Source organism: Neopsephotus bourkii, unplaced genomic scaffold (genome assembly GCF_033783945.1).
Source record: "Neopsephotus bourkii isolate Nb327-2 ecotype Australia unplaced genomic scaffold, CSIRO-AGI_Nbou_v1 NB_1615, whole genome shotgun sequence".
NCBI classification, from domain to species: domain Eukaryota; kingdom Metazoa; phylum Chordata; class Aves; order Psittaciformes; family Psittacidae; genus Neopsephotus; species Neopsephotus bourkii.
In genome coordinates, this window is record NW_026902090.1 from 6,422,265 (window position 1) to 6,447,629 (window position 25,365).

The 25,365-nt window shown below is 44.6% G+C and overlaps 1 protein-coding gene across 39 annotated transcripts in view; it reads left to right on the forward strand.

Moving 5' to 3' along the window:
- Positions 1–25,365, forward strand: part of TCF7L2 (transcription factor 7 like 2) — a 178,488-nt gene that overhangs the window by 52,989 nt on the left and 100,134 nt on the right. For 35 of the 39 annotated variants that reach the window (XR_009728353.1, XR_009728354.1, XM_061372705.1 and 32 more), the window contains one exon: positions 10,571–10,672. The exons of the other annotated variants lie outside the window; for them this stretch is intronic. Coding sequence is in view for 33 of the 35 variants with exons in the window: in XM_061372705.1 (XP_061228689.1) it covers positions 10,571–10,672 (102 nt within the window). In the remaining 2 variants the exon portion in view is untranslated. The remainder of the gene's footprint in view (positions 1–10,570; positions 10,673–25,365) is intronic. 39 annotated transcript variants of the gene reach the window in all.

Genomic DNA, 25,365 nt, shown 5'->3' on the forward strand with positions numbered 1-25,365 from the left:
TGATTTTGATTTGCTGTTTAAAAAGAAGGGTTTTCCTCCCCAATCCCTTAAAACCAAAAGGATTATCTTGTGTTGGTGCGCTGTGCTGTTTGACTTTTGTTTCTAGTTGCTTTAGTGCAGGGGGTGGATATGCATGCCAGCATAGTTGTTTTGACTAAGGAGAAATTATCTCTGAATAAAAAAGTTCATGTCTCCAAAACTTCTACTAGTGTGTTTTGTACATAATTGTCCCTAAAATAAGCCCATTTAACAAAAGTTGCTTAAATACAATGCATAGCTTATTGTTACATGAAAACTCAAAATGCCTTTCTGGAGTCATGCCACACCTTTATTGGGAATTTGCAGGATCTGAACTTATTTAAAAGGCACCCCAATGGAGCTAAGTTATGCATTTTAGTAAGTGTAATTCAGTGTTGTCAGCTCTGGACCATATTTGGTTTAGCGTCTGTTCTGTCTGCATCTCCTTTAAGCAAACCCAAGGTTTTATTTGTTCTTGAGGAAGAGTTTGTGTGGCTGATGATTCAACTGTCAGTATTTTAAAAATACTTCATTTAAATACCATAAGTGTGTATTGCATTGTGCTGGTGGTGCTGGAGGAAACCAGAATATAAATACACGGGGTGGCTGCCCAGGAACAAGAGGTAACAGCACAGATTTAGTGAATACTTCATTTGTTTGCTTTTTGCTTTCATCCCAAATGAGTCACTTAGTTCTCTGCCTGAATATAATTCTTCCTACTTAACCAGGAGTCAGCTTTGCCTCTGGCCAGATGGGGTGTCTTTCCGTGGGTATCTGAAGGCAAACCTTCATCTTCTGACGGACAATTGAGATTTCCACCTTGAGTTCGGAAGGAAAACGGGTGTGAGGAGTCTTGCTGGACCCATGGACTAATGCCCTTGGATAAGCAAATCGCAGGATTATTGATAAGGGAAACAACTGGTGCTGAATCCTAGGAGGGAACGTTTCTTTCCCAGCTCTCTAGGAGGGATTTGGAAAGAGCTGTAATCCTGGGTTAGGAGTAATTTGTTACAGCAAGATGATACTTGAGTGGCAGGAGGATTCTGGCGGAGGCAGCGAGAGGGTTTTATTCAGAGGAGTAGCTGGTCTCGCAGAAGGTCAGTCTGACACAAATCCCAGCCCATGAGTTTTGTTTCTTGGCCAGTGCAATTAGCTGAGGGGACTTCTGACCTCTTTTACATCTTTCAAAGACATCTCTACGCATCTGAGCTGAAAGATTATGGCGAGGAATGCGGACCAGGATATGATACAGTGGAAAGTTTTTTTTTTTTCTGCAGGCTCTCTGAAAAACAAAATAACCTCAAGAGCAACCTTCCCAGCTTCTCCTAGGAGGTCAGAATATTGCTGGTTTCAGTGTTATCTCCGGGACTTTTTCCTGAGGTTGCCTTTAGGTTACATTTCTGAGTTAACTTCTTGGGTTTGTTTAAAAAAAAGGCAAAAGTTAGCAACCCTGGGGAAAGAGAATTTTGCAAGTTCTTGGTTTTCATGAGGGCTTGAAACCCTTGGAGCCATCTATTCTGCAGTAACCCCTCATCGCATCGAAGACCCAATCGCACATAAAAACCACAAGGGAGGCGACAGGAAATTGGGTCTGAAATGTGCTGGGTTTACTAGAGAGTGGCTCCCGGCAGTTCACCCAGAATTGCTACATTGGCAGGAATTTTTGTGGTAGTGATTCGAGTCATGAGTTTCACTTACCCAACAGCGAGAGAAAATATGACTCTTTTAGTAAAACCCCATTAGGCGACATTACAATAACAAGTGAACAGCTGAATTCTGCTATAGCATCTTTACTCTGGGATCACACCCATCCAATTCACAGGTACTTCACAGGACGTGAGATGAGAATTTGAATCAAAGAGTGAAGAAATAACCCCAAACAACTCACATAGTTCGAGAGGCCCCTTTGGAGGTGGATCAGACTTGCGGGGCATCTTTCTCCCATCTTGCCCTTGTCATGGGTCTGCTTGGCTTCTAATAGCTGCCGGTGCTGAGTGCTTTATAAATTGACCTTCTTTTGGCTCAGATTTTGTAAACTGAGGCTTCTGGACTTGTGAGGCTCCTCATAGAAAGTGTGTGACAAACCGCTTCTAGTGGGTCTTGTGGGCTGCTTTGTTGAGGCACCGCCATTCAGCCAGGCTACTGCCACAGCCAGCCCTTCTCTTGCATCCTTCTGCAGCACAAAAACCCAGATCAGGATTTTTTCCTCCTACAAATAAGAAACTCTTCAGAGAACGGATTGGGCAACTATCAGTCTGATGATAGTAGCAAATGAAGAAGGCAGGTAGGGCTGGTCCATGACAAGAGGTGAAGGGAAGATGGGGGCTGTCCCGTGCCACAGATCCATGTGGTAGGGCATGAGGGGAGCAGGACAGGGCAGATACCTTCTGCAGTATTGAAGCAGGACCAGGCTGGTTGACCACTGAGAATAAACAGAACCTCCTTTACAGATGGAGTTATGCTCTGAACAGAGTTGGAAAGTTTCAAGGGAGGCAGGGTTCCCCTGGAGCAGCCCTTCTGTTACAATGGAGGTAGTTCAGTGCCGTGATCTCTGTCTCTAGCATGCTGTCAGATATTTTTACTGTCTTCATTTAATGGGGAGGAAAGGAATTATACTTTATAGACCATAAAATGCATTCTTGGACTTCATGCAAACACTGGTTACCAATTGTTCTCTCACTTTCTGGGAGATTGCCAGGAACAGAAATTAAATGTGGGTCTGTGCATCAAATTGTTCAGTGAGTCTTGGAGGCTGGTTAAGCTTTGCTGAACCTAAACAAGCCTTATCTACAGAAAGACTTTGTTGAGATGTCATGACTGTCCCATTCTTTCTCTAAGGGAAACTCTGTGCTTGAATGGAGCAGAGCAGGTTGGAGGGAAAATCCGAGGAGACAGTTTGAAGATGAAGAAGTTGGGGGGTTTTGATGGCTTTAAGTAGATTAAGTTTGTCCTTGTTCCTTGACTGAAATTATGCATTTTATTTGCATCTGCCTTTTGGACCAGTACTCTGTGGACATGCAGATAGTACTAGGTAAGCCTGCTGGTCTGTTCAGTGGGGGCTGTGGCAGCTTTCAGATGAAATGTGAAAAAGTAATGGTGCTTTCCCAAGCTCCACACAGGCTCAAGAAACACTGCGTGCAGTTGTTTTGCTGAGATACCATGTGAACTGCAGAACGTAATGCTGTATTTCTGTGTCACATGAAAACTCTTCCTCTTGTAAAGCTAAAAAAGTGATTTTGAATTCTTGCAGTAGCTGATGAGCCTTTACTTAGCTTCTTCATGCTCAGTACCAATGCCTTAGAACTTGGCAGTAGTCTACAACTTCGCATTCATTAGAAGCAATCCCCATGTTTTACTCCAGTAGAACTAATGGCGAGAATGCCTTTCATCTATGGCAGAATGAGGAAATTATTATCTGAATTTGCTTGAACTTTCATAGGCAATGATTTTTAAGGAAGCTTCTGGTTATTCTCTTTAGCTTTCTCCCATGGCAGCCTCCTCTGTGCCCTTATCACTGTATATAGAACAACCATGTAAGTAGGGCTGGTGTGTGGCATAATTAATGGGATGTAGTTGCTACACTGCATCTCATCCAGGATGTGGGAGAAGAGCTGTGTGTGCTGTGAGAATACAGAGCCTAGTGATTAGTCAGGAGAAAGCAGCTGATGTGGTGCTTCTGGGACGTGCCTCCATCTCCCCTCAGAGTGCTCACCCAGCAGGGAACAGCAGTTGTTGAGGTGCCCATGGAGCTCGAACTATTTCTTTGTGCGTTGTTCCACCCTGGAACAGGCATTCTCTTGCCTATGTCTTTGAGTGTGCTGTGTCTTCAGTGGGGCACTTCCAGATCGCAGGATTCCTGCTCTCAGGCATCCCTCCTTTGAGATTATCTCAAACTGTTCAATCACTAACACTTTTCTGTAACTTTAATGCTGTGGAGGACTCAGCCTTCTCCTTTTTCATGCCCTAGAAGCACTTGAGCGATGTGACAAAGGCACAGGTGAAATATTAAAATGAGCAACTCAAGGCCCCCATTTCAGGGACTCTTGTGTATTACTAGAAGGGAAGGAGACAAGGTCACTCAAGTTTTCAATAACAGGGAAATTCAAGGCACTAGAAATGTCTTGTTCAGGAATATAGCACAAGATGGCTTGGCTGATACCAGTGCTGGTGAATAAGTGGTTTTTAAATGCTTAATGCCTTACGTGCATGTGTCTGTGCAGGTACACAACACTTAGTTCCTTTTTTCCCTTTATCCCTATTTCTGTATTTTTAGTTTTCCTTTTTCAGTGTTGCAATAGTTTAAAGGGTGATATTAGTTTTAAAAAAGTCGAAATACATGATAAATACTTCTGTGTTTTTACAATTTCACGCTTTCATTTCTTGAGAGCTGTGGGGGAATCTTTTTTTTTGTGTGGAAAGGATCAGTCTCATTGAAATGAGCTTCATCGCTCTCATTTTGAGCAGCTCCCCTGTGCCTCGTTGTAGTACATTACATATTCTGTAGAAGGGCTGAACATCGTGGGTGGTGTCTACTACTTCTCATACAAAAAATTCCAGACATTGCAGATCTGCAAGGAATTGGAGGCCCTTTTTAAGTTCCTTCAGCAATCTCCTTCAGTTATTCAAAATGAATGCTTCAGGTTTTGCTCTCCCACTGCACACCTCTACAAGCAAGATGGTAACTGAAGACCAAAAATAAGGGGTTGAGGTAAATGAAAGGATAGAGCAGGAGCTGAGGGTCTACTTTTAAGTCCTTAGAGGCTTTGTCTTCTGACTTAAGTGGGGACACCAGTAGGTTGCAGGCCTTTCTTTGTAGGTACCAAGATGATTATCCTCTTGCAACTATTATTATCTTCAGAGAGCAATTACAGTCTCGTTAAGCTTTGTCTTCGTTCCTGACACCTTCTCCATAAACCTCAGCCCTCTCCTCAGGATTGCGCTCTCCTGTGTTGCTGCTGGACTATCTCTGATTGAAATTTGCCTAGATGATCTTAAGATGCTTTCTAACCCTAACTGTTCTATGATTCTATGCCCCCTCCCAGAAGAGTTGTTAACTAAATAGCACAGAAACTCCTGAACTTCCAAGTTGATACCCAGGTGTGTACTTCCATGTGATTCTGCTGTCCTGGCCAAGGGAGAGACTAACAACAGCAAGACCAGGAATATTTCTGCTTGCATGGCATGTTGAGATACAGGGAGGAAGTGCAGACTCTGAAGGTGGAGATGTGGTCCCATGGTGAGGGGAAGTATTGGAGGCCCCTAGCATGAAGTAGGCTCCAGGAGCCCTGCTCCTGCTTGTTCCAGTTCCTGGGAGCTAATACACACCAGCTGCAGGAAACCTGAGCTGGGAAGTGTTGTGCAGCTTTGCCTCCGTTTAAAAATACAGCTTTATTTTTTTTAATGGAGTCTATGTATTTATATGCTGTGGGACATCACTCGTAGGGCATTCCAGCAGTGAAAACAATAGCCTGACAAGGGAGCAGATCCAGGTTGGACACCAGTGCCGGAAACACCTGCGAGCTCTGTGCCATCCCTTCCATCGGGGCTGTGAGCCTGGCCCGGCCATGGGGGGTGGCTTCTGGCTCTGGGTAAGAGTTTCCACTGAACTGCTCTAGTTTTCAGTGTGAATTTTAGCTGCTTTTGACCAACTCTGCTGTGAAACCTTGTGAAAGATGTTTGTTTGCCCTACTGCTGCCCAGGAAGGCAGCCACTTTAGGAGGTATTTGCGGGGTGGGCATGCAAAACTGCTCTCAGTGGGTCTGTGCTTGCAGGACCTTCTGGCTGCAGATGGAGATGCGGACGTGATGCTCATACAAGTGGAGGGTAGGGTGGTTTAGGTCATTTTTGCTCCCCTTCTACAGAAGAAATCTGTGCTGTTCAAATCATTTGCCTTTTCCCTTGTGCTGACAATTTAACAGCCTTTTTAAAAGCTTTGGTTTCTCTCAAGTATGCTCGCCCCATACGTGTTTTAATTTTTGTGCGGAGGCCTGGAGCTTAACAATTATTTTGCTTAAGCTCTCTGAGACTTGCCATAAAACTTCTTCTTCTTTTTTTTTTAAAACACACACACATGCTAGTGATCCCCATCAGATCGTATTGTTAAACAGGGAATAAAACACTAGCGCCAAGATGACATGTACAAAACTGTTAGAAGCTGGCCAGCAGAGCCCATTTCAACAGTTCTGCTCCGAAATAATTTGCACAGATTTGTTAGAGTTAATTTGTTGAAAAGTTCAATGTTTGTACAGGCAAGTCCTAATTTCCACACTGAGACACAGAAGCAGGAGAGGAGCGAGCCCATGTCCAGCGTTTGCAGGAGCAGGATGGTGGGAACTTCCCTCCCTCCTACCCTTCCCCCCTGGTGCAGGAATGTAAAGGCAGTGTCAGAAGGCTGGGAAAGTCGGCTTCGGATTTGTGTGGACTCCTTGCAAATCAGAGGAACTGTCTGGCTCAAATCTGCATTTAGGGCCCAGAAAAGAGGATTTCCTGCTATTTAGTTGCTTGAGGAAGGAAAGGATTTACCTCTTTGCTGTAACAAGACTTAATTTTTCTCCTCTTTAATAAGAATATCACAGAGTAGGGTGGCTGTAGTAAGCCTGTGAAAGCAATCACGCCTCTCCCCTCTCCTCCTCTGCCCTTCCAACGCCATGCTGCGACTCCCCTCTGTCCGAGCATCCTCCTGTCCCAGCTCGCAGCCCCAACCATGGCTTGGCGTCTCCTTCCATTGTGAAAGAGAGAGTTGTGGAGGGGGGAGGCTGCTGCGACGTCGCTCCCTCGGACGCTGCCTCGCTCGGCCCGCCATCTGGATCCAGTTAGCTCTCTCGGCAGTAGGGCTGAGTCTCATTTCCTCCAACCAGTAATGTTATATAGGCAGTGATCCTGTTCTGCCCTAACATAATTGAAAATTATGTGTATTGTAGACTCACAGCGCTGAAATGTAGACTTGTAAAAATCTGTGGCTCAGGTAGCCTGTGGAGATTGAATTTGGCACACAATGAAGCTTTTATGCAAAGTAAGAATTATAAGCCACCACATCAATATTGTGTTACAGGCATGACAATTCTTGGATGGGGAGGCCTTGAGTCAGGCTCGTCACCTTAAACAATGCTAATATTTCATACTTTATCAACGGGGCTGGTGTTTTGAAACCAGCAGATTGGACTCTTTCTTTTACAGAGTTGAAGCTGTGGGTTCATTAACATGATGCAGGCATTGGCTGCGGGCTCTGGCCCTCTCTGTTTATCTGACAGACAGAACATCTCGCCCTTGGTGGGGACGAGATGCTGTTCTGGATCCTGGCCACTTGGTAGAGCTCATGGAGGTTGCTTTATTGACCCTTGCGTGTTACTGCGTTCCATGGGGACTTTTTATTTGACTTGTATTTTTTCCCCCACTGGTGTGTTATCCACTGGTGGAAATGGAAGCTGTCTATGTCTTTGCGAAACTGAGCCTGCTGGGTTTGGACTGTTCCTGGGGTCTGTGTCCAAGAGGAGAAACAGCTTTGGCTACGTTTTCTGCTGCCCTGTAAGACTTTCTGGATCCTCTTTGGCAGGCATGGGTAAGAGAAGGACTTTACTGAGAGTCCAGACTAAAGGGTTGTAAAAGCAGAAAAGCAGAGTATTAATAAGAACTTGTGAAACTTCCATCTTGCACTTAAACTGGTCAGCCTGGTGTGGGAGCACCCGTGCTGAAAGCATGGGCTTTTGTGAGATCAAGGTGGAGCAGAAGCAACCATAGCTCTTGCTCTGTTTCTTATAAGGGAATTTATTGCTAGTAAAAACCACCAGAACTGACAGTCCTGAAGGCTTTATAATCCCTGTAATAATTAGTGGCTGGATGGGGTCTCATGTGAGCTTGCTCATGCTGTTCTTTCAGTGCCTCAGTCTGCCCTTGGGCCAGTCTCCGAGAAGCCCACGTGTTTCTTGGCTTGTGTTTTTAGGACAGCTGCTGACCTGGACTCCTTCATGGGTTGTCATGGTTGTAGGAATATTCTAGGGTTGCTCTTGACCATGAAGTGGTCATGGAAAAATGAGGGTGGTTGGTTTTTTTTGGTGGGTTACAGCTTAGTGGCCATTTCCTGAAATGCCGCTGTTTGAGCTGGCAGGTTCTTGTAAGTGCTTTAGCTGTGGTAGCAGCAACTTCTCACTCTCCAGAATGGTTCTGGCGTTTGAAACACAGTCATGTACCATGAAGTGCACATCCTGCGAGGACATTTTCCTTGGAAGAAGGGATAAATACTTCACCAGCTAGCTGGAAAACCTGAGGAAGCGGTAACAGCTGTGACCGGTCAGGACCCTTTCTATAAACTCATACCCCACCTTTATGTGGTCAGGTTATGATCACTAAGACAACTGATGGACTTCTAAAAATCTAGCAGTTGACTTGTTTAATAGTGCCATCTGCAAATCTGAAGTGTACCAGATTTCCCCTCAAGTTAAGAAGCTCTCAGTCAGTTTAAGCTTTGGGTCCATTTTCCATGCACTTGGGTTGCATTTTTAAGCACTTTTTTTGAAACCACAAAGGGTTAGAAAGTTACTTTAACATCATCTTAACTTTAAAATTTATGTTGTGGTCAGCTACATTGAAGAACAGGGATTTGGTGCAAGTAATCAAATATCTTGGAGGCTTGCAATTGAGTTACAGAGTTAGAAATGTCGCTTTATGGTAGTCTAGTTCTGGTTTGTTTGGGGTTTATTTCTTGTTTTTAAGAAGTGCTGAAACATTCTGGTCCACATTGCACAAATCCCAAATGTGAAGATGAATAAAAACAAGGCTTCTTGGAACTTGAGGAACTTGTGTGGGGCACAAATCCAGAGTATGGGGTTTGTTTATTTGCATTCCAGTAGTTCAGAAATCTCAGGCCCTCCAAGCGATGGGAATTGGTAATGCAGCCTCCTGCTGACTCAGTGACTTTTGGTCACCTCGGTGCCCAGGGTCTTGCAGCAAACAGGCCTTGCATGCTAGCGAATGTTTTGCATATGTGAGCAAATGTGATAGTGATGTGCTGAAAGCACGGAACCAGATCTCCTTCCTTCCTTCATGGAGATTTAGATACGGCTGCTGTTGTTTGCTAGCAGTGGTGGTGGCTTGTTTGTGTGCGGTTCTACCTGAAGCCTGCTCTTACTAAAAATAAATAAAAGCCAGGAGGAATGGGTAACCATAACTATGTAGCTGTTGTTTAGGAGTAGATCTGTTAGATTAACCAGAGTCTGGTGCTTAAACAGGATCTACTTAACAGCAGTGGCCTGATCTATGTGTACAGCTGCTGGGAGGGGGCTGAAGGTATGTGGCAATACATACTTCTTCCAGCACAATACAGGCCTTTCAGACATCACATATTCACACTATGCTGAACTGGCACAGTGAAGTACCGTGCAGAGAGAAAAGCTTGGTCTGAAGTTATATTTAGGTGTACTGTGCAGAAGTCTGTTTGGACTAACTGGTTTCTCTGTGGGGCTGCTCTTGGTCAGAATCAAGCACTTCTGATGCAGCAATATGGGTACCAGCTCAAGACTTTACCTATTTGGTGGAAGGGTGGAAGCTTTGGGCTCTGCTTGGTGACCTGGCTGGGTTGCAGTGGCTCTACCAGTGAGTTTAGTGAGAGGATATGCATACCTGAGAGTAGAGGTTTTACTGGATACTTGATGGTGGTTAAATATATGGGAATGTTCTGCTTCTTCTTCAAGTGCAGTTAAGCTTTTCTTTTGCTCCTGAATCAACACCCCCTTGTGCTGCGGACTTGCAGCCTGTGTGTATTCAGCCTATCTGCTGATGACAGTGACGTGAAGAAGTTGTGTCTATCCATGAGTGCCTGGCTGGCACAGTTGCGCCTGAGTGTACCAGGCTGTACTGTCTTGGACATCATCAATGAAAGAGCTTATCAAATTTGGCCTTGTAATTGAATAAGTTACACTCTGAAGTCCCTTAAGGGTTGTCTGACAGAAGATAAGCAAGAGGCAAATAATGCATGGTGACTTCCAGAAACTGTGAAAAGTAGAGAAAATAGGTGTGAAGACCCAGCAGTGCTGGGTCCTTCTGGGGTAGACCTCTGCCTTTAGGGTTTCTAAAGTGCTGGGAAGCCTGAGGAGTTGACATCGTGCATTTGTTGAAAGAAGGCTGACAGATGACCCATTAAATAATGAGATCATATTCTTAACCCATGATACTTGTATTCTCTCTCCTGAGACCAATAATCCACCTTCCCCTCCCTTGTCCCATCCTCTTCATGGTTTTGGTATTTTGTTTCTGTGTGGGTTTTAGTCTGCTTCTAGATTTTCTATGATTAGTAAAATCAGGGTAATATTGTCTTTGCAATCTGCTCTATTTTCTTATTCCTGGACTGTAATGCAGCGGTATGAAATTGTGAAGTGTTCTGCACAGGTTTTTGTCTGCAAACATGCAAAGTCGTCTTAAGTTTTGTTTCAGTTTTATGCATTAGTTTTAATTTATATCTTTTAACCATATTACCTAAGATTTATTTTATTATTATTTTTTTTTTGCCTTTCTTTTCTGAACTCATTTTTCTTTTCCCATTTTTGTTTCCTCCATCCAGTATCTGCAGATGAAATGGCCACTGCTTGATGTTCAGGCAGGGAGCCTTCAGAGTAGACAAGCCCTCAAGGATGCTAGGTCTCCATCTCCAGCACACATTGTTGTAAGTAAATGCAGAAAGATGTTCTTCCTTTATTTATAAAAACATTTTGACATTTGACATTAATGGCATTGGTTGTCATCAGTTTTCTTTTATGCAAACTAAAAGAGAAATACTTCAAATAAAGCCCCTTATGAGCCTGTGGTAAAAGGAGGGAATGCGTTTGCTATTGCTGGGCTGTTCATGAAATTACCAGTCATGTGCCTCATAGGAGAGCAGAGTTGAAAACGCTCTGAATTTGCACACTGCAGAATTAACTAGTGGCAGTGAAGTCCAGCGGGGCTGGTTTACACATCAGACAGTGTTGAACTGAAGAGAATGAAGAGACACTTTGGAAAGCATTAAGAAAAGAATAAACTCCAAGCCTGTTCTATGGCCTTTACTAAGGAAAATCTTGTCTTGCTGCAAAATCTTGAAAGTAAGCTTGTGAGAGTTGGGTAGCATTTTACCTGGGTGCAGGCTCAGCAGAACCAAGCTCAGCAGAGCACGTTGCTTTGTGCTGTGATGACTTCCCATGAACAAAGTGTGATTCAAATGCTTACTACTCACCTGCAAAATAAATTCTCTTTATAATGAGTAGCATTGCAAAAAAATAGCTTTATTAACTGCTTAATTTTTCAGTTTTTGGTTAAATTTGCTTCTATTGTAAAAAATAATGTTGAGTTTGAAATATCAACACAAATTTGCATGAGAGGGACTTGGGGGGGGGTATATTTTACTTGCTTTATTCCCTAAAGTTCTAAAAGGAAGCTGTTTGTTCATATGGTGTTATACAAGAGGGGTGGTATGCATTGGCCCATGCTCACCTATATAGCTGGTGTCAGTGCCGTCTGATGTTAAGGAGCATCTTCACTCCGAGTGTTCATCTGGGAACTTTACTGCTGGAGAAGGTGGCACATTATGGGTTAGAATATTTCTTCTGAAATACTTTCTCTCCAAGTTTTACATGATTTTTTTAAAAACATTTTTATAACCATTGGTTGATAAGGTGAATCCCAGGAAAAAGAAACGTTGCTCATTCTTTATCTTTTACTATACAGTCTAAAGCTGCTGTAGCTGGTAGATCATCCAAGACACGTGTTTGTTCTGTTTGAAATCTCAGACCATACTCAACAGTTTTGAGAAGCTTCTTTTTCCATTGTTGTCTCTTTAACTTGAGAATTGTCAGCCCATTGCTATGGGTGCCTTTTGCTTAAAAAGAAAATCGATTTCCTATGCTTTAGAGTCCACAGCTTCTAAACCATGCCTCAGTGCGGCAGAGAGCAATGGGAACAAGACTGGTATTTGCCTAGTTGTTGCTGGTTGCCTCACTTTCTCGCAGTGACTTTGCTTTTCCTTCCTTGGAAAGGCCACTTGGGCCATCACTGGAGGGGGAGATCAGGAAAAATATGTTTGTCTGGTTATTTAGACCTCTACAGCCATCAAAATGTGCTGTAATAAGAAATGAACTAAAGTAACTTTCTCATTTTAATGATTTTTTTTTCACTGTTTTGCTGGAGGACCAGCACACAGGATGGGAGCATTCCTGGGGCTGCCAGGGTGGAATGATGTCAGGCTTGTAGGAGACGATGGGGAGGTAGTAGGAGGCTTGTCATGGCTGGTTGCAGCCTGGGAGAGCAGGCTGAGCTTGGTGGGTAGCTTTGCTGGGGATCACCCGTGCTTCAGTGCTGAGCATCTGCTGTCCCTAAAGCTTCCTGCTATGCAGGAGAGTCTTCAAGAGCCAAAGCAGCCCATGGTGCAGGGGGCTGGTTGGGATCCCATCCCTTCCACTTGGGTGTGGGTGAGGTGGAGATGAATGGACAACACAAATACACACAAAAAAAGAGTTCAAAAACCACAATCATTTTGGAAAATGGAGAAACCTGTTTCCAGGGAGGCTGAGGTTGATCTGCCTTGTATTTTGACCATTTATGGGGTTCTTATGGGTCTCTTTAAAAGCTGTTTTGCTCTGCTGTTCAATAAAAAGCATATTTACCATAGCAACCACTTAGGCCGTGAGGAACATATACTACCTCCGAGATGGAGGCCACCTTCCAAAAGAGCCACAGCTGGCATTTGTAATGTGATCTTTTGTGCTACTTACAATATTGGAGGGAGAGGAGGCGGAGGAGGCAGTAAGGGAGGGAGCAGGGGGGGGTTTTGGGAAGGGGGGTGGTGCTTCTGCAGGTTTAATGTTTATTTCTAGCAGCAAAGTGTTTTGTCTTGTTCTGTTAAAATAAGTAAATAAGGGGCAGCTTTTTCCACCCTTTTTTCCTGGCATCTGCCCCAGGCCACATTAATTCTGTGGAGTAAAAATGGTCTTATTTCTTGGTAAACAAAGTTAGAGCAGGTAATGGCATTCAGGGGAGGATGATGTGGCTGCAGATGCCAATTGGCCTGGGATGCGTCAGGCTTCTCTGGTGTCACTGCTCTGCCTGCCCGCAGCACCTGGGACCCGGCTGCTCTTGCATGAGGCTCTACACCCGTTTCTGAATACATGGAAATGTAATTAATCTCTTTATGGAGCAGTGAGGGGTATTCCATGAACATGCCAATGTTTCCGTGCGAGCGCAGCGTTGAGGGGTAGAAACTGGTTCTCCACCCACGTTGCTGTGTCTTGTCTACCCGCCAAGTGTACCTATGCCAGTTTTTCAGCTTGAAATGAGTTGCGCTGCCCTGAAGATGTGTAGGAAAATGCTAACACCTGCAAATGATTTCTTATCTTTTCCCCATCTCCAAAATCAGGATTTGAGCTAATCTTTGCAGCTAAATCGCAAAGAGAAAAGGGTGGTGGTGGTGTGTGTGTCTTCCTTCCCCTCCTTCCTTCTTTCCCCCACTCTACTCCCCTCCTTGTTCTGTTCTTTTTTCTCTTCTAACATTCTTCCTTCTCAGTGCTTGCCTGTGACTACCATGAGCTCCATGTCGGGGCTGCAGCCTTTACACCCAGCACCAATGAAATCCCCCTTGGCTTCAGTGCGAGTTCTTAGCTTAATGACTCAAGGCTGCAGAACATGGCTGGCTGTAATGCCTTAAGTAAAGTCTGTACTGGTTGTCAGCCGCTCTCCTTTCAGATTTGTTTTAGGAACATTAAGTTAAGACTACAAAAATCGAAGCAAAAGACCAGCATGAATAATTTGGCTGGATTGCCCCCAGTGCTGAGGGCTGGGTTAATTCTGCTTTTCATGGTGCTTGAGAGAGTCTCCAAGGCCCATAATGAGAAACAGAATATTAAACTGAAATTATGTTCAGCATGTCTTGAGGAAGGTACAGCATGAGGCTCCATTTGAGACCAGTGCATTTATTTGCATTTAGGTGCTTCACACGTCTTGTAAGTCTCTTGCATCTTGCTCTGGCACAGTCATGCTGCTTATCTGTGTCCAAAGGTGAAAGAAAACTAGGGGAAAAAATTGTTTTAATAGCATGCTATTAAGCTTGCTAGGTCAAAATTCTGAATTCAGCCTGCAGATAGCACTGTTAAGAGACTGAGATTTTTTTTTTTTTAGGATTTTTATGGTTATTTCTTCTCTTTTTTTTCTCTGACCTTTGATTTTATTGAAATTAAGACTTTTTTATAACAGCTTTAGCAGGAAGTTTTTGGGTGTAAAGCAGACTCCAGCTTGGGTGATTTATGCACTCCTCTGAGCAGATAGGCTGCTAGTTGTCCTGAAATCCCTGTTCAGCATGCAGCTGATCTGCCCCACACATGGTGGTGGTAGGGATGAGATCTAGGTGCCTTAGGAGTGGGATTCTCGCATGGAAACTCTCTGTTATGGTGTGGACAGGCAATTGAAAATGAGTATGGTATGTGTGTGCAAGAACCTCCAGAATCTGCTCACTTCAGCTCCATCATTCCTTTTATATCTGTGCATGCCTTCCTGCTACCTTAAGGAGAAGAAAACTAGTTCTGTTCTTCCCTGTTCTGCAAAGTAAATACTCTGACTAAGCCATAGCCTGTTTTGGGCAGGAGTATAGGTGAAAGACTGGTCCCAGGATCCTGCCTCCTGCTGTCTCAGCTGTCCAGAGACTTGCTTTTAGCTTCCTTTGCACAGGGCAAAACCATTCAGAACCCAAAATGGTGGTGGTTTGGTACAGTATATTTCTCACAGAATAGTTAAAGGTTTAAAAAAATCCCTCATTCTCTTCTGCAGGGAGGCTTTTTGAAGTCAGTGTAAATGTTACCTTGGGGGGAGGACTTCTAGTGCTGTTTGGCCTGGGTTTTCTAATATGTAATGAACACAGCCATAAAGTAGACTGAATCCCCAAGAACAAAGAATCACTGTGCAGTAGTGTAGCTAATTTTTTTTGCTTAAGGAGGCAAAAATGTGTTTTCAAAACATAATATGACATGCAAAACTGAAGGCAAATCTATCTGAAACATACTCTCTGTTCTCAGCCTCTCTCTGTGCGTGGACAGCGGGTGTCTGGGACCGCAGGGTGGCTTGGAGGGATCAGGAGTTGTTTCCTGGAGTGGCTAGAGTTGAAGCTGTGCAGTCTGTCCTGCCTAGTCCCCAGTGTCTTTGTCTTATGTGGTTTGCGCTTATACACTTTGAAAGTAGAGAGAGATCCCTACAAATACTAAGGTTATCTTAGCTAGATTTTAAAAGTCATTAACAGTGTCCCTTCAAACAGGCCAGAAGTGGGGTACATCATGCTCGGTCCTGAATGTATGGAGAAGCCATCTGGAAGCATAATCTTGCAACTGGTGGTGTTCAAGGCCAGGTTGGACAGAGTCTTGGGTGACGTGATTTAGTGTGAGGTGGCCTTGCCCATGGCAGGGGGGTTGAAACTAGATGGTCTTAAGGTCCTCTCCAACCCAAACCATTCTGTGATTGATTCTGTGATTCCACTTGCAGTGCCCCAAGAGGGTTTTTCAAGCTCTTGCTTTGTTTGTCTTAAATATTTTGTTGCAGAGAGGCTGTTCTTCCTCTGCAGTAACCTCAAGATGTTCTTGGATTTCAGGCTGTGTGTGCCCATGATGGAACACCCTGTTCCCTGGAGATCTGCAGGGAGATCCTTTGAGTAGGAAGACTGTGTTGAGTTGCAGGAACATAGTGGTGTTTTGGGAGTAAGGAGTTGGGTATCATTCATGTCAACGCCTGGCATTAAGAGGGACACACGCATGGGGAGGGAGAGGACTGTGTCTTAACAGTCCCTGCTGGCATGTAGGTCATGCACCTTGGTGCATGGACCCAACATTCAAATCCTTGAGACTCACACTGCAGAAATATCCATGCAGACTTAACTGGAAATCTCCTTCAGTGACTCTCTCCTTTTAAATGCTCTATACTTTATTTGGCTAATTGCTTTGGCAGTTGCAAAGTAAACAAAATATTTCATTAATGCATGGCCAAAGTGTGCAAGCATCTTGTCCTGAATTTTCAGAGCTGCATGGAATTAAGCCACAGAACAAATTAAACTTGCTGAGAATTTTGTGGCTAAATCTTTCACCACTAATTCCTTTTGATTTTTCACTGGGATGGGTTGTGTTTAAAAAAATACCTGTTCCAACCTGAATGTTTAGGGCTAAGTATAGAATTTGCCTACCAGCAGCCCAATATAATTGTTTTGGATAGATTCCTATAAAACACACACATTATATCCAGTACCCACTAAATATGAATGGGAAACCTAGCGCTTGGTTTGTGTAGAGCACGGAAGAAATGTGGGCTCCTTAAAAGTAATTCACTTGGCAATGTGATGTGTTTGCAAAATAGTTCAGACTTCTAGGGGGCTGCTTTGTGCTTTTGTGTTTACTCCATGGCACGACGTCGCTCCTCCACTCCTGATTTAGGTACTGGAGGTAGTCCCTATGCTTTAACGCCAAGACAGAGGAAATGTGCAAGCTTGTACCTCTTCCTGTGAAGTGAGCAGGAATTTAATGCTTCTGCAAACATAAGTCAGCACTAAAGCACCTTCAGAAGATACCTTGGGGCTGGATTGGCAGCTGGGATGAATTGTCACGCTTGGCTGTAGTCAGGAGATCTGTGAGTAGCTCCAAGAACTCTGAAGTATTTGGATGTTGGGGTATTTCAGCTGTGAATAAATGCTGTGAGATGTATAGTACTGCCAACCCCAATTGTTCTAGGATCATGAGTCAGGCCTCAAAAGATCATGAGGATTGGCGGGGATTTTTTTGTGTGTGGTGTTCTTGTTTGTTTTCTGTTTCTTAAATAATACATTTTGTATTCTCTTTATTTGTTCTCTTGTTCCTGAGCCTGCAGGGTATACTCTGCTCGTTCTCAAACTTTTCTCTACAGCAGTTCAGGAGCTTGCTGTGTGCTGTAAGGCGAGGTTCTCTAAGCACATGACTTCAAGGCTACCGTGCTTTAAGAAAAATAGAAAGCACTGCTAGACTGCCTATAGGATTGTAGGGGCTGGCAATCCTAAGTATTGCTCCAGGAGAAGGCAGCTATGTAGGGGTGTTACGATCTGCTTGGTGCAATCTGCTGAGCATCTGTTTCTAGTGAATCATGCACTTGGACTTGAGAGAACCTGATCCTTGATGCCGGCAAAGGCGCTGGCTCATGGGTGCTGGGGTGGCTTACCTTGAAGTGGCTGCAGTGTTCCCAGGCTTGTCTGACATTATTAGGGACAGCTTAGCAGCTCCTCCTGAAACAGCAGGTTTATAGCCCAGGATTCTGCAGTGACCAGCACCAGTTCTGATTTCCTGCGGGGGCTGTGCTGCAGCTTCTATGCCTGAGCTGGAGCACTGAGATTTGTCATTTTGGTTTGTTGAGGCACACCAAAATATATCTGGACTATCTCTCTGACATATCTGAGTATTGGAACCTTCTGGGTGAGGAGGAAGCAAGCCAAAAGCTTGCTCATCAGAGATCCTTAAGAAAGACGTAACTATGCTGCCTCCAGGGTAGTGAACTTCAGGAGGTACATCTACTGCATCTTGTATCTTTTGTTTATCAAATACCTGCTATGTCCCAAATGTGATGCAAATATGAGTCCCTAAATTCTGTCCCTTCCTGACTAGTTCAGGACACAGTAAAGCTGCAGAAAGCATCACTTCAAGGTAGAAACCTACACTGGGAAGATGGTTTAGGAGGAAGTGTTTTTGCACAGAGGAGCCCAAGCTGTGTTTGGATTCAATCACGTGGCAGTTTATGTTACGCTGGAGCATGCATATTAGATTAACTTCTAGGGACTTGCATGGGCCTAAAATGAAATAATGGTGAGCTATCAGTTCTTCTTCAGCAGGGCTGTTGTGCCAAGAGGGATGGAGAGAGTGCAGACGGTCCATCCCCAAAGCCCGGAGCATGCACGAGGACTGCAGAGCAGCAGCCGTGCGTGGCAGCTCGGCCTTGGCAGTGGGCAAAGAGCCGCAGCAGCGCCGGGTGATGCTGGAGAGCCAGATGGGTGAGCCTGTCAGATCAAAGATGATGTGTACCGAGGGTGGCAGACTTGGCAGGGCCGCTCGCCACAGGTCCTTCTCCCTGTGCACCCTGTCTGCAGATGAAGTTTGTGTCTGGATTCAATCTGGAGCTGAGAGAAGCAGGTATTGAATAATGCAGCCTCTTTTGGAGCCAGAGCCCATGCTGACTGGAGCAGGAACAGCCATCATGTGTAGAGCAGAAGGTTTAATGGTGTGGTCCAGCCCCAGCACTGTTTGTTCCCAAATTTCTAGAACCAGCCTTCCCTTTCCAGTATGGCTTTGGGCTTGTTGATGCAGAGCAGCAAAACCCAAATATGCAGTCGAAGTAGCTGTCTCAGAATAACTATTCCTCATTATCTCTCCATGCAGCCACTCTTATTCAGCAGTAAGAGGTCCTTTGTGTGGTTTAGCTTAATCTGCTTTGGAAACGGATTAAGCTAAATCTCACAAAGAAACTCTTAGTGCTGAATAACAGTGTCCACACGGAGAGATAATTCGAAATAGTTGTTCTGCATTTTTCAATTCACACTTGAGCCCTCGCATAAAAACTTCCCAGTGCAGACAAGCCCATTTGAATAGGAACCTCCTATTTTCTGTCTAAACAAGGTCTGTATACTGTGTCCAGGTGCTGTAGTAAAGAAAACAGCACATATTTATCATTAAAAAGAAAGGAAGGAAGCTGGCATTGCTGGGCTCAGGACTGTTTGCTTGCGAAATTGCTCAAACCCAGAATTACTGCTCTTCTCACCAGTTCATGTGGTTTGGGATTAGATTATTCGTGGGATACTTAACTTTCTGGACAATATAGACATCTGTACTCTCTCCTATGGAAGAAACTGGAGCTTCTCAGTAAGCCATTGTGTAAAGAGAAGGAAGGATGCTTTCTTCTCCGTCCTATATAGAGCTATTTGGCAAGGGGCAGACCCATTTTGGAAAGCCTTTAGAGAGTTAGAGATGTTGCAGATAACAAGGAGTGATGCCTTCCTAAGCAATGTTGCACCCCTAATCTCTCTCTGAGCAATGTTCTGTGCCTAATTTTACAAAACAAAGCTAGAAATTCTTGTCAAACAGACTTTGGTTTTGAATACACAGTAAGCTGGCTCCAGGGGAACTTACCTTGACATTTCTTTTGTCCCTGATAGATACCAGTAAGCAAAATCATTCAGCACTTTCCCGACAGGGAGATGCATTGCTCACTCCTCTGTTTCACCAGGGTGACCAGATAGATGTAAAGTAACTTTCCCAAGTTGATTTTGAAAAACTGATGATTTCCACATCTGCATTCTAGAGGCATGCAAAAAACCTGCAGCCCCACAGGAAAACCAAACAAAAATTTCTTTTTCTAAACATACAATCCTAACATATATCAGACCTTACAGGAAAGATAGTTGTGGTGCTATTTAAGTGCTGTCAGGACCCTGTGTATCCATGAGTCTTTGTGTCAGATGTACCTTGTGTGTCATCTCTCAGAACTGGGCAGCTAAATCAGTCCTTCCTCTAGCCCAGCAAGCAGAAGCTCTGAAGCCAGGCTTGACTGTATAGGACTGCTACATATGGAATGAGGGATAGGCTGGTAGTGGGTCCTGGGCATCAATCGTTTGAATCTTTATGTGTGTATATACAAGAGGAAGGGTGCAAATTAAGGACCTGAGGGTGCCCCTGGGCCTTGCATTGCTACCCTGCAGAAAGAGTTGGGTCTGTGCTGGTTTCCTAGGAGAGGCGAGCAGTTCTCTGCCACGCATTTTTTCCTGTTGGCAGGACTCAGAGACTTCTCAACTACTATTACTGTGGAAACTAGCTTCCCCTTCCCCTTCCTTTTTACTTTTTAGGCCTTGATTCAAGAAATCATTAAACGTGAGCCGATGTCCATCCATGTTCAGGACTTCATTTAAGTATGTGCTCTAAGTATTGTCTTGTATGGTGTCACTTTTCTGAGTTGGGGCAATGGAAATAAGCATTTGTGTGAAATAAAGCCCCTTCCTGAGAGATGTGGCTTCTGCCTGTCCCCAGCTAGCAAGTGCTGAGAAAAGGAATGGAGAGAGAGATGGAATATTGTGTTCTGAGCTCTTCTCCCCTGGAGCTTGTCATTGCAATGATGTATTTCTTGCCATGGCTATAGGAGGAGAAACCCTGAAGGAAGGTTTTGGTCTCTTGTTGCTCATCTGCCCACTGGGAAATGCATAAAATCTCTCCATGCTCTTGTCCCCTGGGTGGAAGGATAATGTCTGGGAGAGGAAAGGCAAAACAACAAAATTCTTCCCTGTTGTATGCCTGCAGAGCACTGTAATGTCCATGTTGTGTGTTTTGGGGTTGTGACGCCCTGTATTAAGGAAATAGTATTTTGCGGAGGAGAGCAGAGTGAAAGGACCTGAAAGCCTCCAGACTTCCTTACTGTGCATTTATGGCCATGAATGCTTCTCCTGCCAAGCAGCTGAATGGAAGCAGCACCACTAGAAAACCCCAAATGGCTGTAGCACAGTTTTCCCTGACGGCAGAACTTCTGTCGCTGCATGTTGGGCATGTCCACATGGTTAATTAATATGAAGCAAGCAAGGGTTTGCATTGCTAAAGCTGTAGCTGCTCCACGTTGACTCCCCATCTCAGTGCTTTTCAGGCATGCTGAGCTGTTTGGAGGGAAGTCGTTTACTGGACATGAAGTAACCTGCTTCTTATTCTTCATTAAAGGGCTCTGATGGCCAGGAAGGGTTACCTTGGAATAAGCTCTGGTGTGAATCTAAGGCATGCTGGTTGCTCCACAATTGCTGCCCAAGGGGTAAACGTGAGGTAACAGATGCCATTTGGACTGAAGGTGAACTTGCTCGTGTCTATGTCCAGAGCAGAGTGTGTGGCCAAACAGTTGCAGAGGTGCTGTAAACCTTGGTGAAGCTTGCCCTGCAGTAACTTGTTGGGCTCATCATGCCCAGAGCACGTCCAGGGATGTCCACTCACATTGTAGATGGCCTGTTAAGCTGTGTTCCTGCGTAGGCAATTGTTTGGCCACTTCAGATTGCTGTGCTGAGGTATCTGTGGGATGAGTAAATGGTGAGAAAATGTGAGAGATGAGCCCCAACACTGCTGGCAGAGGAGAATGGCCAAAATGCTGGCGCCTTGTCCACTTTCTGGCCGACTCAGCTGCTCTTTGCCTGGGCACTGAACCGGGCTCATGACTCTTGCGTTAAGGCATCATCATGCTCCTATTTGCTGGTGGTTGGGATTGGATGCCTTAGTTGGGGATGGAGAATTATGGACCCTTCTCTTCCCAAGCATCATCCAAACCTAATGGTGGTATGTCCCAGTGGACATCACATTTCACTGCTATGGTTGTGCAATGAGCAGGTCAAAGCACTTGGTACCAGTTAAAGATAATTTCATTTTCACTTTATTGTTACCTGTATTTCAGAGGATCTAATAGACAAGCTACCCTCAGAAAAGTGGGTAGTTGTCCCTGCCCTGTATGGCTCGGATCCAGGGGAGATGGGGCTGTTCAGTGCAAGGCACAACAATGGTTTGACTGCTGTATGCATATGGTGTGATGGGCACCGTATGCTCACATCCCCTTCCCCGAAAGGTAATGTGTTCTGCATAGCAGATCATGGCAAAGCTGGGAGCGATGTACAGCTCCCCTGACTCCGTGTTCACAGTCCGAACTGGTAGGCTAGCCTGTCTTTGACATGAATATTTAATGCTGTAGTTGTCTTTGCATATTTTGCTGGAGGGGAACTAAAGGCAAAAAAACCTTACAGTTGCTCACCTGTCCTCAGCACAGGTGAGCTCTGCACTTTTTCCCTTGGACATCTGTGAGGTGTTTAAAAGAGAAACATGGGTTCCTGACATCAAAGAGTTAATAGCAGTGAGTGTGGTACAATAGCTCATTAGGACTTAAACGTGGGCTGCAAACTCAGAAATCTTGATAATTTTGGTCTATAAGGACACTGAACTTTCAACCTTAGTTCAGCAATAATAAATGCCTGTTAAGTAAGGCTTCCTTTTATGAAGAGAGGGTGGATGGATGCATTTCAATGGGCTTTAAAATATTGCTACTCATTTCAGCGTCTGCTGCCCGAATGCATCTGGGCATGGGAAGGCATTTCAAGATCTGCACAAAAGCACTTTGAAGTATAACCTTTGTGAGCATCTTAGCTAAACATGACTGCAGTTGGAAGCAGCACTTTATTTTATTTATTTATTTGTGAGTCTTCTTTTAAAGTTGCTTTAAAATAAAAAATAATAAAGCCACAAAAATAAACCTGTAAGCAATTAAATGAAAATGCAGGTTTGAAACTTTGACCTGAAGTGAAAGGTGGTGGTGGTGGTGTATGTTTGGCTTTCCCATGGATGTGTTCCATACGTACATAACCAAATGTATGAGTCCTGGATTTTGAGAGTAGGGGAAGATGAAGCTGTGCTCTGGGATGGAGCTCAAGTGGTTGCTCAGGCTGCCAGCCATGCCAACCTGGAGAAAGAGTGGTTTGGGCACATAGCCATTCTCCAGCCCATGGTAGCTGTGCCTGTAGGAATCACAGTGAGGAACTAAAGCATTTCTAGCAGCCCTATTGTCTATCTGTAAAAGGATCCTATGGATGTTTTGGGGACTAAGATTCAAAACAAATCACAAGTGACTGCAACTCACCGCTTCATAAGTTGCAGTCTTCCTTGTCGTGAGTTTGCAAGGCTTGATCCATTTGGGCTTCTGTTGGTGTCCTATGTGAGACTCAAAATAGTGTGTGTGTATGTGTGTGTTTTACCTCGCCTCTCGGAGAGCACGAGAGGGACCTCCGTGAAGAGAGTGACAGGGTTTGATATAAACCAGCAGGACTGCATTGCTGCCATTATTCGACAGTAAAGCCTTTCACAATGCCATATGCTGTGCATTCCAGCACAGCGGCGGAGGGTGTGATATAGTTAAAGCACACTCGGCAAACAGGAAACGCTGGTGACCGCTGTGTGTGCTTTTCATGGAGATAAAGTATTGAGAGCATAACAGAAAAAAAGTGCTGGGAATGGGAGGGGGGGGAGGACAGCGGGGGTGAAGGAAAGGGATTTATTTTGGGCCTGACGCTCCGGTCATTATGGAAACGCAGGCAGGAAATGCAGCCGAGACAACACTGCTTTGCTCCAAGATGTTTGTTTTACTCCATTACGTGTATTTTCTAGTTTGCTGCTGGGTGTTGGATGTGGGTTTTTTTCTTTTTCTACTTAATTTTCTTCTTGAAGTTCCTGGCACTCTGGCTTAGCATCCAACTCCCTTCCCCTCAACCCTACCCCCGTTAATAATCAAAGGCTATTTTAAGGGACTAGAGTACAGCAATACGCATTTCATACCCCAGCACAATGTGAATATCGGTGCTGAACCTAAGCACAGTCACTTTCCTGGCAGCGGCTCTGCGAAAGGCATTGCAAAGCCTCCTCGGAGTTAGGAAGTCGCTATTGCAGGGCAGCGGGAAAGGCAAGGGGGATGGGACCAACAGGTCCTCAGACGGGGAGAGCTCTGAATCATAAACACGCCATAGCTTTAATAAAATAAATGAAGTGGAGCCTTTTCAGCCGAGGGCAGACTGTATTGGGGCAAGCTGGGCTTTTAGCGTTGGGAGTGAAAATTGACAGGCTGAGAACTGGGACATAAACAAAAATGTCAGTCCCTGGGAGTCTTGTTCACTGGACAATGTCTCAATTGTTTCAGTGATTTTTCGCAGGCAGCAGGGGATAGTGGGAGATTTAACTCTTTATCGGCCACGCAGGCGCCTGAGGTGCTTGCAGAATGAAGAAGTGGCAGAAAAGAGCATTTTTTCTTGTTTGGAAATGATTAAGCATGTCAGTGGGTGATAAGGAAAGGTCACGCTGTTCTCTGCATACTTGTCTGCTGTTCAAGTTGGGCTTTATGCCTCTTTAATTTGGTTTTAAGTTTTGCTGCTTGCCTGGAAAAATTTGGTTTGGGTTTGGGTTTTTGCTTTTTATCAGGACAAATGACATTATGCAGCAGACCAGGAGATGCATAAGAAGAAGGAAAAATGCGTGTGGGGGGCTACATATTAATTTTTATTAGTATTTCTTCATTAAATGGCTGACGGGCAAACTTGGGTATTTTAAGGCTGTCTGGATGATTTGGAAGAGGCTGAAATGTGAGATAGGGAATGCCCTTTATTTTATTAACCGCTTGACAATTCTGCTGAAGTCTTCAAAAAGCATCTTCAAAGGAGGCAGGGGAGAGACGAGGAGCTTCGTTGTCTCATCCTACTTTTGCTTTATTTACTATAAAAACAAACATTGGAACCTGTTGCATATCAGCCCAACGTGGGCAAGGTTCAGAAAGCTGTAACTGGCAATTCTTTACTCATCAGGTTCTGACTGTGTGTTTTGCTGTGGCAGGAGGGTGAGACTGCAAACCCAAGTTGCTTCTTCAGGGCGCAAAAGCTGTTGAGGTTTATTTACAGGGAGATAAGTCTTTTTTAATAAAACGTGGGTCTTGCCTCAGTTGAGTGAAGTTGAAACATTTTTCAGGCTGGAAGCCAACTCGCTTGGTGCGCAGCAGCCCGGTATTAAAGGTCTGGGATGTGCTGAGGTTGCTTTAACTTAATTTATGGAATAATAATGTATCCCATTTTCATATCCATGCATCTTCCGGCTGCTTTGTGTTCGGATGCATGTTCGCAGCCCCACACTTTCTCCTGCTTTCAGATTCCTCCTTCCCCTGCCCCCCATCCCCTGCCTGCACGCAGCCGTCCCTGCCTGCTGCTCGCTGGCAGGCAGGAGGTTGGGAGATGCTGAGGGCTCTCCGCCGCCTTCCTGCCGGGCAGGAAATTGCCTCCTCTGTGGATGCTGCACGCTGAAACGCAGCAAAGCTTGCGTTCATGGGCAGGCTTCTCCCCAGATATTCCCGGTTAGGAGGTGCGCTCCTAACCGGGTGCTATGTGATAAGGATGGGGAACATAAGCTGTTGCTCTCCAGATGCTTCCCTGTGTGTTCTACACTGACGGGAGAGAGGGAAGAGGGTAAAAATAATTGCAGTGTCCTCTTTGACAAAGGCTGTCTCCAAAGACTAGAGTGGGGAGGGTTTATCCAGATCATCCATGGAAAAATTTGGCTCCATATGTGTTTTGAATGGATACTGGTTTCAGAGATTTAGAAAACAAAAGTTGTTGACATGTCAGAGCAGTTGGCTCCCTGGGTAGGTATCCTGAGTAGAGCTGGATTTAATAATTTATAATTAATCATTCGTGCAGTGAAATGAATTGCTCTTCCTGTTAGTTAAGGATCACTGAAGAGATCGTGATTTTTCTTGGAAGTGTGTTTGTTGCTTATGCTCTAGTCTCAGCATTTTGCCTTGGAGATCAGC